A 19,579-nucleotide genomic window follows, 5' to 3' on the forward strand; every position below is an offset into this window, starting at 1 on the left:
CACTCTACCCTAGATATGCTGCTACTGCTCTCCCATCAATGGATGGAGGTCCTCAATGCTAGACAGGAAATCCGAGCCGTATCCCTGGACATATCACGTGCTTTTGACACAGTCTGGCACCCTGCCCTACTCACCAAACTCTCTTCCCATGGTATTCAAGGCCATCTCCACTCATGGCTCGCAGACTTCCTCTCCTGTCGCAGTCAACGTGTGGCCCTAAATGGAGTTCTTTCATGCCCTCTTCCTGTGCAGGCTGGAGTTCCTCAAGGTAGCGTTCTGGGCCCTGTTCTTTTTCTGGTTTTCATCAATGATCTCTCGGACTCTCTGGAAAATCCTCTATTTCTCTTTGCCGACGACTCCACCCTCTGCCGTACCATCTGTCATCCCTCAGACCGGCAAGCAGCAGCTTCTTCGCTCACCGCAGATCTGGATAAAATCACAAACTGGTCCAACACGTGGAACATGTCTTTCAATCCAGACAAATCTCACACTCTCACTATGTCTCTTCGAAAGGACCGTTTACAAAACCCCCCCATCCACTTTCTCAACAATCCTCTGGAAGAAGTCTTTTCTTTCAAGCTTCTGGGTCTCACTATCTGCCATGACCTTTCCTGGGAAAGTCACATTTCCAACCTTGCCTCAAAAGCCAGTCGCCGACTGGGAATCCTCCGTCGTGCAAAGTCCTTCCTCGGCCCTCTTGAGCTCCTGACCACTTACAAAGCTTTTGTCCGTAGCCTGATGGAGTACTGCTCTCCCCTCTGGGCTGGTGCTCCTGCCTCCCACCTTTCTCGACTTCACGCTGTCGAAACCAGGGCTTTTAAGATCATTGGCATCTCCCGCAATGAAGCTGAGTCTTTGGGCCTCTCACTCAATCACCGCAGGTTGGTCGGTGGTCTTTCTGTCTTCTACCGACTCCTCTCCAGCCTTGCCCCCCTGCTCTCTCTGTGATTTGTCCCAACCACATTTCCACAGGGCGCTCAAGGTCCGCCAACAACCCCCTTCTGGTAAAACTACTAAAATCACGAATCACTGCTCATCTTCACTCTTTCATTCCTCTTTTTTCCCGCCTTTGGAATAAACTTCCTCACTCTATTCTTTCCCATTCTTCCCTCCAGGCTTTCAAAACAGCTGTTCACCACCACCTCTTATCTTCCCCCATCCAAATCCTCGATCTTTTCTACCCCCGATAATCCATCCAAGCCCACTTCCTTCAATTCTCCTGCTTTCCTTCCTGAAAGTCCCTTTAATGTCCATCTTCCCCTCGCCATGTTCCCCGTCCCATCCCCATCCCTCTCCCTTCCACAGTTCACCTGTGTCTGTTCCCGAATGTTTTGTCCCTTCCACTCCCGCCCCTCTTGTCTCATGCCTCCTTGCTGTGAGTTGTGTGTTAGCTCTCATACGAGCCTCGACCAAGGTATACAAAAAAAAAAAAAAAAAAAAAAAAAAAAAATCGAGTCCCATCAAAACACTTGCTGCACTCCCAGCAACAAGTGTCGCCTGCTGCACGAACACATTGTCTCTGCCCCACTGATCACCAGTCAGGAGGTATATATATATATTGATAGATTATGTAAGTTTTATTCAAAATGTACCTTGCCGTGGCCTGCTGCTGCCTCATCAGTGAGAGCACAAGCATTATAACATGTCACCTGTCCAGATTCACCTCTGTTATCGGAATAGCCCTACTAATGGTGGAGGGAAGGAAACCAGAAGAAAACCAGATCACGTCAGTGGTGATGAAGGGTTTTGGGAATGCTCTTATTCCTGTTCTCTGTGATCGCTCTTCTTTCTGTGTGATTGCTTCTCTTCCAGTATGCTTGCTTCGAAAGCCTCCAAAACATTTCCTCAAGCTTTCCTTTTCCACCATATCCTTTCCCCTGTTATACATTTTATTTTCTGAAGTTACACTCCCCCAAGCCACTGTTTATGTAATATGTAAATGCCCCTTCGTAAATTTTATGTTTGCTCAACTTTCTCACACATTGACTCTTACTGAAGAAAATACAAGGAGGCTTTGGCATGGGAGAAGGCCATCATGCCAACACCATACTCTTGTCGTGCTTGAGAGAGGGTTTCATTGGCACAAGTTGCTGCCCCTACTTCACATTATAATAAGTTAACATACTATCATGAATGCATTGTGTTTTACTTAACAACCATTTTCAAGCTTTTCCATGATTCTTCGTGAAATTAAACAAAAAGTTATGCATTGTTGTGCTGAATTGCTTCTCCACCATTGTGTTTTAATTAGCCTCAATACTGGCTCATTGAGCTTGCTTAATTGGGAGAGTAATTAACAACCAGTCCTCCATGTCAACATCATCATCTTTTTACGATATCCCATTTGATGTTGTGTGTCACAGCTTGGCTGATCTGTGAAACGTTTGAAATGACCTTTTCCCTCGTGTGCAGGCTGTGCAGCGTGGCATTTACTTTGAAATAACATATGCGGCTGGGCTTTGTGATCCCACCATGCGGCGCTACTTGATCGCCAATGCCATCACACTCACACAGATATGCAAAGGCAGAGTGAGTGTATTTGTTAGCTATTGCATCTTCCTTCCACAATGAACACGTCAGCTCTGGTCAAATACGTGGAGTATAATCACATCCCAGTGATCAGAGTGGTAATTCACCAGAATACTCCTTAACTACACAGTGAATTCTATGGATGCATTTCTAAAGGAACATGATAGGTCTTTTGGATGGCACGATAACTCTTTGGTTGTCGAGTTGGGAGGACAAGTTGATGATTTATTTTTAATCTTTATCCCATCGGCCTGGAGTTCTGTGTCGGATCCAAACTCAAAATGTACTCGTTTTGATCATGATATGGTTTCACACACTCCACACACTCTCTCTACACACTCTATACTTTCTCGACACATTTTCACAACAGATTCTGTTTTTGTACACTCTCACTTTCTATCCTCTCTCTCTGCCCACTCTATCTATACACACTCAATATTCGCTGTCTCTACACTCCATCTCTGCACACACTCTACACATTTTTGCTACACTCACTCCTCTCTCTCTCTCTCTCTCTCTCTCTCTCTCTCTCTCTCTCTCTCTCTCTCTCTCTCTCTCTCTCTCTCTCTCTCTCTCTCTCTCTCTCTCTCTCTCTCTCTCTCTCTCTCTCTCTCTCTCTCTCTCTCTCTCTCTCTCTCTCTCTCTCTCTCTCTCTCTCTCTCTCTCTCTCTCTCTCTCTCTCTCTCTCTCTCTCTCTCTCTCTCTCTCTCTCTCTCTCTCTCTCTCTCTCTCTCTCTCTCTCTCTCTCTCTCTCCCTCTCTCTCTCTCTCTCTCTCTCTCTCTCTCTCTCTCTCTCTACACACACTCTTTCTATTATACAGTAAACCCTCAAATATCGTGGGGTATGGTTCCTGGAAAATGCCGCAATAGTTAAATCCGTGATTGGGGAAACAAAAGGCCAAAAGGAAAAGGTCAGGGTGGGGGTTTGGTTCATTGGCTTCGAGAAAATATAGAGGAAGGTCGGCGGCACCAGAAATATACATCACAATTTAAATAAACATGTAACACACACACACACATATATATATATATATATATATATATATATATATATATATATATATATATATATATATATCATGTTAACATTGAAATATACATGAAATAAAATAAACAAAAACACAAGAGTTTTACCTTTTAAAATTTATTGCAAAACAGCGAGGTGGGTGGGGGTAAACATATTACATACTTTGTTACAAATAGAAAACACAAGACTTAGCTCAAAATGATGATAATGATAATGCTTTGAAAGGGGAGGGTGGAGGATAGAAAGATGCGGATGTAGAACTTGCGACGGCTGTTGGATCATCGGAAGCACAACAAAGTCGTCTGCTGCATTTCCACATAGAAGAAGGGTAAGATGATAGCACCTTAACCCGGAGCAGATCTTTCCTCCTTGGACAGGAAGGCACGAGATGGCATCCTCTTCAAAAATAATCCCGACTCTTTGGCGTGAGAAACCTTCTCCGGCATAAATCCCTTTGCCTCAATTAGTTCCATGAGCTGTGCTGGGTAGTTTTTTGCAGCATCATTGTCTGCCATAGTTGTACTGAAGTATTTGGCTCCGGGTGCCTCGTGGAAACGTTGGTAAATCTGCAATGATTTCTCCTGTATCACTAGTCCTCTCATACGGGTAAATCCCTAATGGTTTATCTCGCTTCACCGGTCCACTCAAAGGGGGTAAATCCGCAATGGTTTCTCCCGTACACTGGTCCATTCAAAGGGGTGAAACCGCACTTTCACCTCTTGCAAATGTATCTAACAACTCAATTTTTTTTTCGCACAGTCATAACCTTTCTTTTCTTTTTGGCACAACTGATTTTGTCCATCGTCTTATGTTTGGGTGCCATTATTAACTGTTGTGTGTCTACTAGATTTTTTTGAATATTAAAGGATATACGTGTCATTTTTTATTCGATGACGATTCATTATTTGTCCCCTACCGGATTCACCGGAGGGGACTATTGGTTTGCTCTCCAACTGACCGACTGTCCGCCTGTCCCACCTGTGGTTTTTCAGAAATTTTTTCCATACCCTTTAACATATTCAACTGAAACTTTTTCATGGCTTAATTTATTATGATAAATTTCACAACTTGTTTGAGTTTCAGGGCATTTCGTCAATTTTTCACAATTATGTCCTTTTTAAGCTTAGAAAATATCACTCATTATACATCGGTCAGTGTCACCTGCCCTGACTCCACCCCACCTCTTTACATCCATTGGCTGGATAGCTGACCTGATTCCACTTCAATAAAATAATGCACCATTATTGCATGAAGCAGCATGGATTGGCAACCCTTTGGCTTTGGTGTTCGTCCATGGCCCAGTGAAATTGGAATGATACCAGTTATATAATCATGATGTATTACATATGCACATAAGCCAGACGCATGTTTTTGCTTCTTGAATTTACATCGGCTTATTTTTTTTAAATATGAAATAGGCAAAGCCCAGAAACGAACGAACCATGGTGGGTTAGAGTTATTCCTCATTTTGGTTTCGGCATCGGCTCGAGCATGTGTTAAAACTAATTTTTATCTCCAGTTTTCTTATCCCATATTGGCTTTATTGGTTTTTAGTCAACAAAATATATCAGTAAATGAAAAATGCTTTTCCTTATATTTTGCTGAATAGATCCAAACACAGTGCATTAGAGAGTTTCTTCTTCTTCATTTTTGGTTCCAGTATCGGCTTGAGCGTGCGTTAAATGCAAACTAATTTTTGTCTCCTGAACATTCATTGAGACCGGTTGGGGACATGTATTGCAAAGCAATTTTCGCTCCTGTTAAACTTAGCTTCATTCTGCATGCTGGTCTGATTACTTCAATTAACGGTGTGCGAGAAGCAGAAAAAGGCTTGTAATGTGAGGTAATTGTACATATGGATGCAAGCAATGACTCGTCTGTGCTGAAAAACTGCGATTGGTCAAAATGAAATACCGCAGTAACTAAATCGCAACACAGATTACCCACGATTGGTTGAAACCTGTGATTGGTTGAGACTCATGTTATTAGAACTTGTGGAATTTGAGGGTTTATTTTTCACTCTACACAATCTCTACACCCTCTATCTTGATATTCTCTGCACGTTGTCGCTGTGCGCCTTCTCTGTCTCTCCCTCTTTCTCTCTCCTTCTCTCTCCCTCTCTCTCTATGCACACACTCAATTCTTTATTCTTCACCTCTATATTCACAGCTGCATCCCAACCAATGATGCAACCAGCAGCCACAGGCTGCACTCGATAGAGAGAGAGTCTGATAATCGGCTGCGCAAGTATCATCAACATCATATAGTAATCGACTTTTATTTGACACCCGATCATTCATGGTATTCTTTCTTGTTATTTTTTGATATTGTTGATACTTGGGACAGCCGATAATTATCAGACATCATTTGGTAATCAGCTTTCATTCAACATCTGGGTCATTCATGATATTCAGCTTGTTCTTGTTTCTTCATACTTTCCTTTACCTAACCCAACATCATCTTTATCAAAAAAAATGAAATATTAAAAAATGGACTCTTCAAATGTTCAACTTCCTCTTTCACACATGTGGTTCCTGATATTGTATCATAATTCACTCTTCTTCTTCTTCTTCTTCTTCTTCTTCTTCTTCTTCTTCTTCTTCTTCTTCTTCTTCAGACTGTTTACAATTCGATCTTTCCTTCGTCCCGTGTCTGAAACGTCCCGCTGTTGCAACGTTTCTTTTCTCCATTCTCTAAATTCACCTTTATTGCATCCCTCACGTAATGTCTTTAAATCGCATCTCTGACTTAAAACAAGCTCAAATGAGCTAAGATCCTTGTCCTCTTAATGATGATGTCATAAAAACGAATATGACGTCATTGTGATGTATGAGGTTTGCGATAAATTAATTATCTCTGCTAATGCCCGGCTTGATTCTCGCAAACAAAATTCAAACGGCTTGCTTAGTTTCGGAGATAATTGTATAGTGGGGCAGATAACAGCAATTTTTTGAGAGGAATCGTGCAAATGATGATACAAGCATCAAATTTGGCACATTTGTTCTCCAGGGGATTCTAATCAAATCTGCCTGATTTTGCCATTTGAAAATCCAAATTTTGAAAAATTTGAAAAAAAAAAAACTTCAAAAAAGTCAACATCACGAATCAATGATGGATGCTGGCTGAGATTGGTGAATGTTTCAGAAACATCATCAAAGACGTTCCAAGTCTGCCATGCAGTTTTCTTCCCTTTACCGCGGAAGGCAGACACAGCGTCACATCCAGTGAACGCATGGAAGTATGGGATCCCTCGAGCTTTCTCAGGCCCTATTGCAGAAACGACCTCATGGACTGGAATCCATCGTGCCTTGGCTCCTTGGCCAAAGGCAATCCACATGTTCTCAAGACCTAGTTCCTGTAAGGATGGCAGGACAGATATTGCTATGACTCGTACGTCCGTGTCATTAGCCTAAATGATAATGGACATCTACCATCCATGGCATCTTCTCCTTTTGTGACATCTATGCTTCACACACATTTTGTGACATCTGTGCTTCACACACATTTTGTGACAATGACTCTGCTTGTGGTCTGTGCTTCACACATCTTTTCCGCAAGCAAGTGAAACAGCTCAGTCTTGTTGCTGTCATCTCGAAGAAAGCTTCTCCAGTTACTTGGGGTCTTACTGGTTCCTGTCACTCTTATTCTGATACCTTGCCCCCTTTTCTACCTTGCCTCAGACTTCAGACTTGACTTCTTGTACACATCAAACACGACGTTCACCCTCTCGTACCTGGCACCATAGGATTCCACCTTTGGGATGATGTCTTCTTTAGCATAGTCATCAAATATCTTTGAAGTGCGTGGAGGTAGGGCATTGATAAGTGCTGAGCCATCAATGATGACTGCATCTCCCCTTGGTTCTCTGTCTGGGATGTTCACTTGCGCTTCAAGAATTTCAGCCAGCTGGGGCTTCAAATTTGTTTGGTTTTTTTTTTTTTTCAAAATTTGGATTTTCAAATGGCCAATCAGGTAGATTTGATCAGAAAGCCCTGCAGAACAGAAATGCCAAATTTGATACTTGTATTATAATTTGCACGATTTTTCTACGATCTACTACACCAGTATAGGCGATTTCCATCAGCGGCGATATTATGACGTCAACTTTTTTTCTCGGAAGAATTTCCAAAATTGGAGATGGTTACTGCCTGCGCGTGGGCTTTCTGCACAAACATGGCAAGTTTCACGAAGATCCGATGAAAACTCTGGGTTGTGAAACAAAAAATGTCAAAAAATAGGAATGACGTCATAACAATTGATATGACCTCATAGTGATGTATCATATGTGCGCTAATACATCTCTGCTGATGCCCTCTTTGATTCCCACAAACAGAATTCAAAAAGCTTGCCTAGTTTCGGAGATAATTTTTTAGGCAATTTCCATTAGCGGAGATATTTTGATGTCATAACTTTTTTTTCTTGGAGGAATTTCCAAAATCGGAGATGGTTACTGTCTGCTCGGAGATGTTACTACTACAAAATCGGAGATGTTACTACTACAAATATCTGCCAAGTTTCAGGAAGTTTCGATGAAAACTGTAGGCTGTGAAACAAAAAAGTCCACAAGAAGAAGATGAAGAACAACGTCAGTAAGACTTAGAGATCCTCCACGAGGATCTAAGAAATTTAAATCCCAGTTTGCAATGTATGTTCGTGTTCCATCATTCATCCTGGTTTTTTCCAACTTTACTGCCAATTCACCTCACCGACTTAAATGTACCTCCTCCTCATCCCTCACCTGTTATCCCCTCTCCTTACCCCTCCCATCTTGCCCCTCATCCTACCTCCACTCTTGGCACCTCTTCACTGTCTTCTGCTTCAGTATCAGCTCCTCCCCTGTTGTCCCAAAGTGTGTGGTGTTCTAACATCTGTGGGCTCCATTCTAACTGAACAGATATCTCGCTCTCTCAACCAGAACACTCATCACCACAAACATGCTCGCTCCTTTCTCTCAGCACACCTCCCCCTCTTCCAGACGCCTCAAATCTTGTACCTTCCCCTGTCCGCTCCCTTCTTCCCCATACCTCTACCAAGTCTCATTCTTCCCCTCTCCCCACCTCTCTCATCGCCCTCTTGCACCTTGGCCGTGCCTGCTCTCATCGTCTCCCCTCCCTCTCAAAGCTTCCCTCTCACCTTCTCAAAAACTCCCCACTCACCCTTCTCCCTTAACTCTCCCCTCTCAATCCCCCTCTCCAAAGTTCCCCCCCCACCACACCCACAAAGGTGCCTCCTTCCCTCACCCTCTGTCTTCCCCTCATCATGCCACCTCCTCCAATCTTCTACTGCCCTCAGCCCCCTCTTATTACTCCCCACAGTACCTCAACCCATCACCACAGAGCCTTTTCTTCTCCTCATTCAGCCCTCTCCCCAAGCTATTCTGCAATCCCCCACACTCTTTCAATATCTCTCCTTAACCTCCCCCCTCCTCCCTCGTCCTACCCTCTCCTTCCCCTCTCCTGCACCTAAAACCTCCTCCCCTCACTCTTCCTTAACAGTGTGGACCTCAAACATCCAGGGCCTTCGCTCAAACCTGACAGATCTTTCCATACAGGTTGCCACTGACAAACCAGACATAAACTGTTCCACAGAAACTTTCCTTCTTCAAGACATATCTGACTCCCAAGTATCTCTCCCTGGTTACTCCCTCTTCCAGTATGACAAACCTGAGCCTCGTCCTGGTGGAAGAGTTACTTTCTTCATCAAAGACTCTCTTCCTAACTCTCCATGCACTGCCCTCACCCTCCCCCTACACCGTCAGGAATACCTCTGGCTACAGCTTCCCCTCCACTCCCACCTCATGTTCATATGTGTGTTGTATCGTCCACCGAACAGTGATGACTCCATTTACATCTCATTCTCCAAAAACATGGACCAACTTCTATCCTCTCATCTGAACTCTCTCTTCTTCATGTGTGACGACTTCAATTGTCATCATGCCAGTTGGCTCGGTGTGGGGACCTCTCTCACCTGTCATGGGACTTCAGCAAAATACTTCTGCGATTCATTGGGATTGACTCAATCGGTCAACTTCCCAACCCGGATCTCAAACAATGGAACTCCATCTCTTCTGGATCTGATTTTGACAAATTTCCCTGAAAATATCTGCTGTTCTTCCTCCGATCCAATCGGTTCATCTGACCACATACTTGTCAAAGTAAACATCTCTCTGGCTGTTTTTAGAGAACCACCTCACCGCCATCGAGTCTGGCATTTCACTCAGGCAGGGACTTCAAGCAGCCATCAAACTTCTCGACTCGTCTCCAATCTCTACTTCCTCCGACATCAACTCATCCTGTGAATTGTTTCATAGAAACTTGTTCTCCCTCATGCACAGATTTATCCCATCTCGTCTGCAGTTGTCCTACCCTTCCTCCTGCCCACGGTACACTGAAGCTTGTGGCGAGGCAGTTGTCCTGAACCAACTTGCCTTCACCTCATGGAAGGATAATCCAACTGAAAGCAATCTCAGTTCCTTCCAGAAAGCTCATAACAAGTGTGTATCTACCCTCAGGAGAGCCAGAAAACAACATCTTTCTAATCTCAAGTCTGAACTCTCAAACCTCTCTCCCTCCTCCAAATCCTGGTGGCACCTCGTTACCTCCGCCACTGAAAGTGAAGGAGGTTATGTTTTCACCCTTCTCTGTCTGTTTGTTTGTTTGTGTGCAGGATATCTCAAAAAGTTGTTGACTGATCTAGATGAAATTTTATGGACAGGTTGGGTGTGACAAGGACGAACTGATTAGATTTTGGTGAAGATCCGGATCCGGATCCGATGACTAGAATTTTTAAAGTGATTCTTCACCATTGAGAGATAGAGCTAAAAATGATATGTAGTATGATGTCTCAAAAAAGTTGTGGACGGATTTGGACGAAACTTGGTGGACACGTTGGGTGTGACAAGGAAGAATTGATTCGATTTAGGTGAAGATCCGAATCCAGATCCGATAATTTTTTGAAGTGATTCTTCACCATCGATAGATTGGGCTAAACTCATATATATATATATATATATATATATATATATATATATATATATATATATATATATATATATATATATATATATATATATATATATGTATATAGCACGATATCTCAAAAAATTGTGGACGGATTCGGATGAAACTTGGTGGACAGGTTTATCCAAATCTGGATCTGGATACGAGTACTATTTAATTTTTAAAGTTGTTTTTCAAGATTGAGAGATCGGGCTCAAAAATGATAATATAGCTTGATTTTTCAAAAATTATTGGGTCTGATACGTTCTCGTGGATCAGGTATTACATGGCGGAGGAATGTGTTCTACCACTTGCCCTTCCAGTGAAATTTCTGTTTCTGGTGTATGTTCCCCCTTTATCCCCTCCCTTACATCAAATGGCTGCACAGCTTACTGCTCTGCTGCATTTGCTCACCCTCTTTCTGTTATATTCACCCTCTCATTAGCTCAAGGTCATCTGCCGTCTGCTTGGAAATCAGCAAACATTACCACCCTGCATAAAATGGTGCAAAAACAGATCCCTGCAACTTCCGACCAATCAGCCTTCTCAAAATCTTCAGCAAAGTTATGGAATCCATCAGTCCTTTAGATATTAAATCCTTCCTCTTCTCCAATGGCTTGATTTCTGATCATCATCTTGGATTCAGACCAGGGCCCGGTTGCTCAAAGCATCGTTAAATTCAATGATCGATTAGGCTTAATCGATCATTCAATTCCTTAGCAAATGACAGGATTTAACAGTGTTGCTCAAAGGTTAATGGATCGTTAGGCTAATGATAGGTTTAACGATGCTTTGAGCAACCCGGCCCAGGTCATTCTACCCTGGATATGCTTCTTCTACTCTCCCAACAATGTATGGAGATCCTCAATGTCAGACATGAAATCAGAGCCATATCCCAAGACATATAATGTGCCTTCGATACGGTCTGGCACCCTGCCCTGCTCACCAAACTCTCTTCCTTTGGTATCCAAGGACATCTTCACTCATGGCTCACAGATTTCCTCTCCTGTCGCAGCCAACGTGTGGCCCTAAATGTAGTTCTCTCATCCCCTCTTCCTGTCCAGGCTGGAGTTCCTTAAGGCAGCATTCTGGGCCCTGTTCTTTTTCTGGTTTTCAGCAATGATTTCTCTTAGTCTCTGGAAAAGCCTCTTTATCGCTTTGCTGATGACTTCACCCTCTGCCCTACCATCTGTCATCCCTCACACCAGCAAGCAGCAGCTTCTTCACTCTCTGCAGATCTGGATAAAATCACATGCTAGTCCAACACATGGAACATGTCTTTCAACCCTGACAAATTTCACACTCTCACGATGTCTCTCCGAAAGGACTGTCTAGAACCCCCACCCCTATCTACTTTCTCAACAATCCTTTTGAGGAAGTCCTTTCATTCAAGCTTCTCGGTCTCACTATCTGCCACGATCTTTCCTGGGAAAGCCACATTTCCAACCTGGCCTCCAAAGCCAGTCGCTGACTGGGCATCCTCCGTCATGCAAAGTCCTGCCTTGGCACACCTGAGCTCCTGACCACATACAAAGCTTTCATCAGCAGCCTGATGGAGTACTGCTCTCCTCCCTGGGCTGGTGCTCCCACCTCTCACCTTTCTCGGCTCCACGCTGTGAAAACCAAGGCATTTAGGATTATTTTTATCTCCCGCGATGAGGCTGAGTCTTTGGGTCTCTCACTCTCTCATCGCAGGCAGGTCGGTAGTCTTTCTGTCTTCTTCCTTCTCCTCTCCGGCCTCGCCCCTCCTGCTCTGTCTGAGATATGTCACCCCCGTATTTCCACAGGGCGCTCAAGGTCCGCCAGCAATCCCATTATGGTAAATCTACCAAAATCAAGGATCACTGCTCACCTTCAGTCTTTCATTCCTCTTTTTTTCCCCACCTTTGGAACAAACTCCCATACTGTCTTCAATCCCACTTTTCCCTCCAGGCCTTCAAAACAGCTGTTCACCACAATCTCTTATCTTACCCCATCCAAAACGATGATCTTTTTTTTCCCTACTAATGCCCCCCACACCTACCATCTTGAAATTCCCTTCTTTCCTTCCTGAAAGTCCCTGTCGTGTAAGGACCTGAAAGTCCCTGTAGTGTCCATCTTGTTTACCCCGTGTTCCCCGCCCCATCCCTCTCCCTTCCACAGATCTCATCACGTCTCTGTTCCCCACTGTTTTTTTCCTTCCCTCTCCCACCCCTCTTGTCTCCTGCTCCCCTTGTGTGTTTCTGTGTTCGCTCTCATACGAGACTCGACAGTGTGTACTGCAAAAAATAAATAAATAAATAAATCCCGAAAACTCTCCAAGTAGAGGATCCACAACTTTGGTCACGGATCCACATCAGTAGGTTGCCTACATCAGTCGATCCACAACCTCAGTTGCGTCCAGGCAGTCAGTCCATACATATGAAACATATACATATCGAGGAAACAGTGCAGTGGATTTTCCACCAAAAGATAAGACAAATCAGTGGGAGAAGCCTCACCAAAAGAAATGTCAATCGTCACACACGTCTCCTTTTTTCAGACACAACTTTTCCTAACAATTCTATCACACACAGTTATAAACGCTTTGAGACGGGGGAGTTATAAATGGGAAGAATTGTACACATACGCGCGCACACACACACACACACACACACACACACACACACACACACACACACACACACACACACACACACACACACACACACACACACACAAATCCTATACACACTTTCTCTGCTTCTCTCTTTCTCAACATACACTCTCACTGAACTCTCTTTCTGCACACTCTCTGCATTCTCTCTTGCTACACATTCCCTCTCTACATTCCGTCTCTTTACTCTTTATTCTTCCCCCCCCCCCCAACTTGTACAAATGTGCTTTGACACAGTTGATTGATCATTTCCTTACAATGCAGACATGTGACCCACACTGTAATATGTCTTGAAGCCACTCAGAGCAGCAGGCTAGCTTTGTTCCTGCTCCTCCTGGGTTGTCTCAGGCTTGTATAGCACGTCTGGAAGACGTTCTCTTCCCAGTGCAGTTTTGCTTTGTTTACTTTTGGACATGCAACCCTTTTTGACTTTGGATGACCCGCAGTACCTTTGATGGCCACTTTCTGCACTGCTTGAGGTTCTTAGCAAAGCTTGGAAAGAAAACATTGGTTATGAACCTCAAAATGGTTAAAGATGATCTGAACATCATATGTAAAGAGCCTTTGCAAAGTCATGCGATCTATTTTTGTCTTTTCAGAATATGATCATCTCCAGTGCTGCAGATCATGTGAGTTTTTCTTCTTTCTTTCTTTTTAATGCTCTTTGGTGGTTTTCTTTGCATTGATGATTCACTCGTTGGGCTCATGCCTCGTATTCCTTACCCCTTACCCCAACCAACTCAGTCGATGACATTGCGAAGTCCATACGATGTTGCAAATCTGTATCCTTTGACATCATTTCAACTTCCTTCCTTTTCTCTTTCTCACCATTTGAACTTGATCTTGGTTCCGGTATCGGCTCGAGTGTACAGATATGCAGTAATAAGGGGGAAGGGAGAATAGTTTGTGTGAAATGTGTAACTCCTAAACCTTTTCTTGCATTCCCACTTGCGCATTATGCATTTAATTTCCATAAAAATGCTGTTTGTGAGTTTCTGCTGTCTGGCATCCTTTCATGTTCTGTCTCAAAATACATTTCAGATGGACTCTCCTCTATCCCCCAAGGTTCAAAAAAACAAACTGCGATGGACGTTCCTCCATCCCCAAAAGTTTTTGAACCTTGGGGGATCGAGGAGCATCCATCGCAGTTTCAGCTTTCGGCTTTATAGTTGGGGTTTGAATTTTATGACTTGCAGTGACAACACTCAAAATACATTTTTTGTGGGAGAGGGTGGTGTTGAGGGATGTGTTGATATAACTGCACACAGCATGCTCGGAGAGGACGTACCGTGCCAGAAAGAGAAAGAAAATACACTCCAGATCCAAATTTGTTGTTTTCTTTCATCCTGCTGATTGAACAGTGATGCTATTTTGTCAGTACTGGACATGGACCAAGAGTGCTGAGAGTGAATTTTAGAAGAAACGTGATTGGGACATGAGTGTTAAGAGCCCTGCCCATCTGCATAAGAGATCGAGGGAGCGCAGAAGAGAAAAGGGTATGGGGTGTGGGAGTGGTGATTGGCAAAAACTTCCTCAATTTTTACTTTTGTAACATTATTTTATGGTTCGGAGTGGAGCTTGTACATCAATGGCATGGAGGACAAAATCTTGAGGAGACATCGGTGTACCTTTTATACGAAGTCCATTGACATGGGTGGACAATGGCCAAACACATTGTGCATGATGAATAAGCCAGGTTCTCTTTGAGCCAGAAGTTTTGATGGGAGCACAAACAGGGCAACTCTAATGTGATATGTCGTAAATAGATGCCCCCTTCATGGGGGTTTTTTGTTTGTTTGTTTGTTTGTATATGTTGTTAAGGCTCGCATAAGAGCTAATACACAACGCACAGCAAGGGTGGCATAAGACAAGAGGGGCGTGGGAAGGATAAAACAGTGGGGAACAGAGACATTAGAAGATCTGTGGAAGGGAGAGGGATGGGATGAAGAACATGGGGAATACAAGATGGACACCACAGGGATTTTCAGGAAGGAAAGCAGGGAATTTGAAGGAGGTGGGTTTGGGGGTGGATTAATGGGGATAGAAAAGATTGAGGATTTTGGTTGGAGGACAATAAGAGGTGGTGGTGAACAGCTGTTTTGGTGGGGACATGGTGATATGGTGGGGACAAATCGCCGACAGAGCAGGGGGGAGGGGGACGAGACCAGAGAGGACATGGTAAAAGACAGAAAAACCACCGACCTGCCTGCGGTGAGAGGGTGAGAGGCCCGAAGACCTAGCCTTATCATGGGAGATGCCAGTGATCCTAAATGCCTTGGTTTCCACTGCGTGAAACCGAGAAAGGTGAGAGGCAGGAGCACCAGCCCAGAGGGGCAGGCAGTACTACATCAGGCTGCATACGAAAGCTTTGTATGTGGCCAGGAGCTCAGGTGTGCCAAGGAAGGACTTTGCACAATGGAGGATTCCTAGTCGGTGACTGGCTTTGGAGGCCAGGTTTGAAATGTGGCTTTCCCAGGAAAGATCATGGCAGATAGTGAGACCCAGAAGCTTGAAGGAAAGGACTTCTTCCAGAGGATTATTGAGAAAGTGGATGGGGGGTGGGGGGGTTCCAAATGGTCCTTTCGGAGAGACATAGTGAGAGTGAGGTTTGTCCGGATTGAAAACATGTTCCACGTGTTGGACCAGTTTGTGATTTTACCCTGATCTGCAGTGAGCGAATAAGCTGCAGCCTGCCAGTCTGAGGGATGACAGATGGTGCGGCAGAGGGTGGAGTTATCAGCAAAGAGATAAAGAGGATTTTCCAGAGAGTCGGAGAGATCATTGATGAAAACCAGAAAAAGAACAGGGCCCAGAAACACTACCTTGAGGAACTCCAGCCTGGACAGGAAGAGGGGATGATAAAAACTCAATTTAGGGCCACACGTTGGTTGCGACAGGAGAAGAAGTCAGTGAGACATGAGTGGAGATAGCCTTGGATACCATAGGAAGAGAGCTTGGTGAGCAGGGCAGGGTGCCAGACAATGTCAAAAGCACGCGATATGTCTCGGGATATGGCTCTGATTTCACGTCTGGCATTGAGTACCTCCATCCATTGTTGGGAGAGCAGAAGCGGCATATTATGATCGGAAATCAAGCCATTGGAGAAGAGGAAGGATTTAATATCTGAAGCGATGATGGATTCCATAACCTTGCTGATTATTGGGAGAAGGCTCATTGGTCTGTCGTTGCAGGGATCTGTTTTTGCACCTTTTTTATACAGGGCAGTAATGTTTGCTGATTTCTAAGGAGATGGCAGATGACCTTGAGCAAATGAGAGGGTGAATGGAACAAAAAGAGGGTGAGCAAGAGCATCAGAGCAAGCTTTTAGGACATGTGGGCTGATCACGTCTGGACCGGTTGCAGAATCTGAGTCGAGGTTTGACAGCAAGCTCTCCACCTTGTCAGGAGAAAACGACACAGAGTCCAGGAACAGCTGTGTGCGACTGGGTAAGGTGGGTACAGAATGCGATTGGTTTCGGACACAATATTTCGATGCAAACACCGAGTTTAGGCACTTAGCCTTTTCACGTGCGGTATCATCAGTGCGGCCATTGGGGTGTCCCAAAAGCCCAAAAATAGCTCGCCCAAAAGGACCCAAGTCTTGCCTTTGAGCGAGATCAAAAGGAAGCGAGCCTTGCCTTTAATAATTTCTTTGTAGAACCTCCATAAAGTCGAGGGTTCCATGGGAAGTTTTGCAATATCACATAACTACATTTTTACATTGGGATCTTCAAATTTGCTGAATGCTGGAACTGCCACCAAAGACTGGACGGCGTCTCCGGCATCTTCGTCTTTTCGGCATCTCCGGATCCGTTGGAAGTCGGCATGAGGGGTAGATCTCCAAGTGCCGGTCTTTCGGATTCTGGAGCGTCTGCACAGCCTGGAGACCCATGCAGTAGTGTGGGCCAGTTCTGAACTGGGTTCCAGTGTGTTGAGAGAGAGAATGGAGGGGTTCCCTGCCCATTCCCTCATGGTAGGACTGGGGTAGACCTGATTGTCTGGCCTACATATGCTTGAGGTCATTGTCCTATTGGCATGAAAATATTCGCCACAGTCTAAAGGCCCGGTCACACCTTGACGTTTTAGCCAGCGATGGCAACGTATTAAAATGTATCTAAAACGCTGGCTTACGTTGAACTTTTGATGTTTTTTTTTTAAAGATTCGGACGTATTCATAGCGACTTGGTCTTATGTATAACGCATTGGTAACAGACACAGAACGTTTCGTTGTGTTATAGATAACTTATACCAACGAATGCTGAACCTGTTGTCGGACTACACAACCGATGCCCAACGATAGTCTAACTTAGGCATAGCGCGTTGCACGCATCGCCGACGATGTCGTGACGTAGCCTATTAAAAGGCTGACGCACAACGATTCGAATCATAACTGCTGTAGAAATGGAAGTGTCAACATCGCGGTCACACCTTGGCGATCTTGCCAGCGTATGCCGACCTAAGAAAAATGTGTCTAAAACGTTGGGGAACGTCAAATACGGTATGAGTAAGTTTGGTATACGTGAGTACGCTATCATACGTCGTAGTAAGTAGAGTACGTCAAGAAATTTTAAACATGTTCAAAATTTTACGACGTACTCGGCGTATGACACACGTTCCGCATGCGATGGGGATAAGTTTTACACACGATATGTGGATGCTTACACACGTCCACAAACGCTACTTATAAGCTACTCATAAGTCGAAACACGTCGCGGTAATGTCTTTTTTACGCGAAACTTATTTCTAACTTATGTTTGACGTGCTTTGAACCAATTCTTTACGTAGTCCCAACACACATCGACGTATGTAGACGTATTCCAATGACGTCTTCCGGTCGACAAAAAAAAAAAATGAACGTGTTTCTAGCTTACAACTGCCATATAAAGACGTGTTCCCAGCGGTTTTGGGAATTGGTATATAAAAATGCTGCTCATGAAAGGGGAACCCAACAGTGTTTTCGAGTCGATGTCCATGTCAGCAGTATCAGTATCAGTATCAGTATTAGTATTAGTATTAGTATTAGTAGTAGTTTGTTCATGTTGGCAGTAGTAGGTGAGTGTGAGGGGGAGGGTGTGGGTTATGATGGATCGTCCTTGCGTTTAACGATTTAACGATTTAAGTGATAAACTCAACGATTTAAATGGCTGCATCTCCACTATTGAAAGTAGACGCTTGCGCTCAACAATTGGATTTTTTACACTCAACGACTTTTAAACGGTACCACTCAGCTAGTTTCATTGTTTACAATGAACGATTTAAATTGCTGTCACTCGCCTTTGTTTTTTGACGCTGGGGTTTGGAAATTTGAAGCGTTTCTTCTGAACGTGTTAAAACGCTCAAACTCGACTATTTTAAATAGACGCTGCCGATGCACAATTGGAATCATAGCCAAGCTAGACATCGAAGTGTGAACATCCTCGTCATGCCGAAGAAAGGTTTGAAGAATGCTGCAAATAAGTGTCCTGGCCGTTGCCGTGGACGCTGACGCAAGGACGATCCATTATACCGACGTCTTTCAGCCTATGAGTAACTTAAAAGTAACGTCTGTCGACGTGTGGCAACGATCGCGTAACGTGCCAACAACACGTTAATCATAGGTTAGAAATAAGTTTCGGGTACGCTAAACATTACCTCGGCGTGTCTCAACTTATGATTAACTTACAAGTAGCAGGTGTTGACGTCTGTCAACGATCGCAGACCGTGCATACAACTTGTGGCCAGCATAGCGGAACGTGTGAGTCATACGCCGGCATACGTCGTGAAATTTCAAGCATGAAAAAATTTGAGGACAACGTTTAAAGCCAACATACAACGACGTATGGCAGTGTTTTTCAGCGTGCTCTCAATGTTATCAAAACTTACCCATAACGTATTCAACGTGTGCCAGCGTTTTAGAAAAAAAATTTAAAAATCGGCATACGTTGGCTAAAACGTCAAGGTGTGACTGGGCCTTAAGGTCTTTTTCACTCTGAAATAGGTTCTCCTCTCGGATTTGCCTGCATGTGGCTCCATTCATTATTCCCTCTATCCTTACAAGTCTCCTCGTTCCTGCTGCTGAAACACATCCCTGGAGCATGATGCTGCCACCACCATGCTTCATGGTACGGGTGGTGTTACATGGATAATGAACTGTGCTCGGTTTCTGCCAGACGTAGCACTTTGCATTCAGAACAAAGAGTTCAAGTTTCGCCTCATCAGACCACATAATCTTTTGCCTCATTCTCTCAAAGTCTTTCACGTGCCTTTTTGCAAACTCCAGGTGTGCTGACATGTGCCTTTTTCTCAGAAGTGGCTTTCATCTGGCCACTCTCACATAAAGCCTCGATTTGAGAAGTGTTGCAGAGATTGTTGAACTTCTGGCAGGTTCTCCCATCTCAGCCAAGGAACTTT

General features: G+C 44.1%; 1 protein-coding gene across 1 annotated transcript in view; it reads left to right on the forward strand.

Annotated features, from left to right (window-relative positions):
* The window catches only part of RPP30 (ribonuclease P/MRP subunit p30), a 55,244-nt gene that overhangs the window by 24,898 nt on the left and 10,767 nt on the right, over window positions 1–19,579 (forward strand). The window contains exons 7-9 of the mRNA XM_085872064.1: window positions 2,413–2,529; window positions 13,789–13,818; window positions 13,934–13,971. Of these exons, the coding sequence (XP_085728190.1) occupies window positions 2,413–2,529; window positions 13,789–13,818; window positions 13,934–13,971 (185 nt within the window). The remainder of the gene's footprint in view (window positions 1–2,412; window positions 2,530–13,788; window positions 13,819–13,933; window positions 13,972–19,579) is intronic.

The sequence above is a fragment of the Eptatretus burgeri genome, chromosome 1 (genome assembly GCF_056783735.1).
Source record: "Eptatretus burgeri isolate ZD-2024b chromosome 1, Ebu_testis_v1, whole genome shotgun sequence".
Taxonomy (NCBI): Eukaryota; Metazoa; Chordata; class Myxini; order Myxiniformes; family Myxinidae; genus Eptatretus; species Eptatretus burgeri.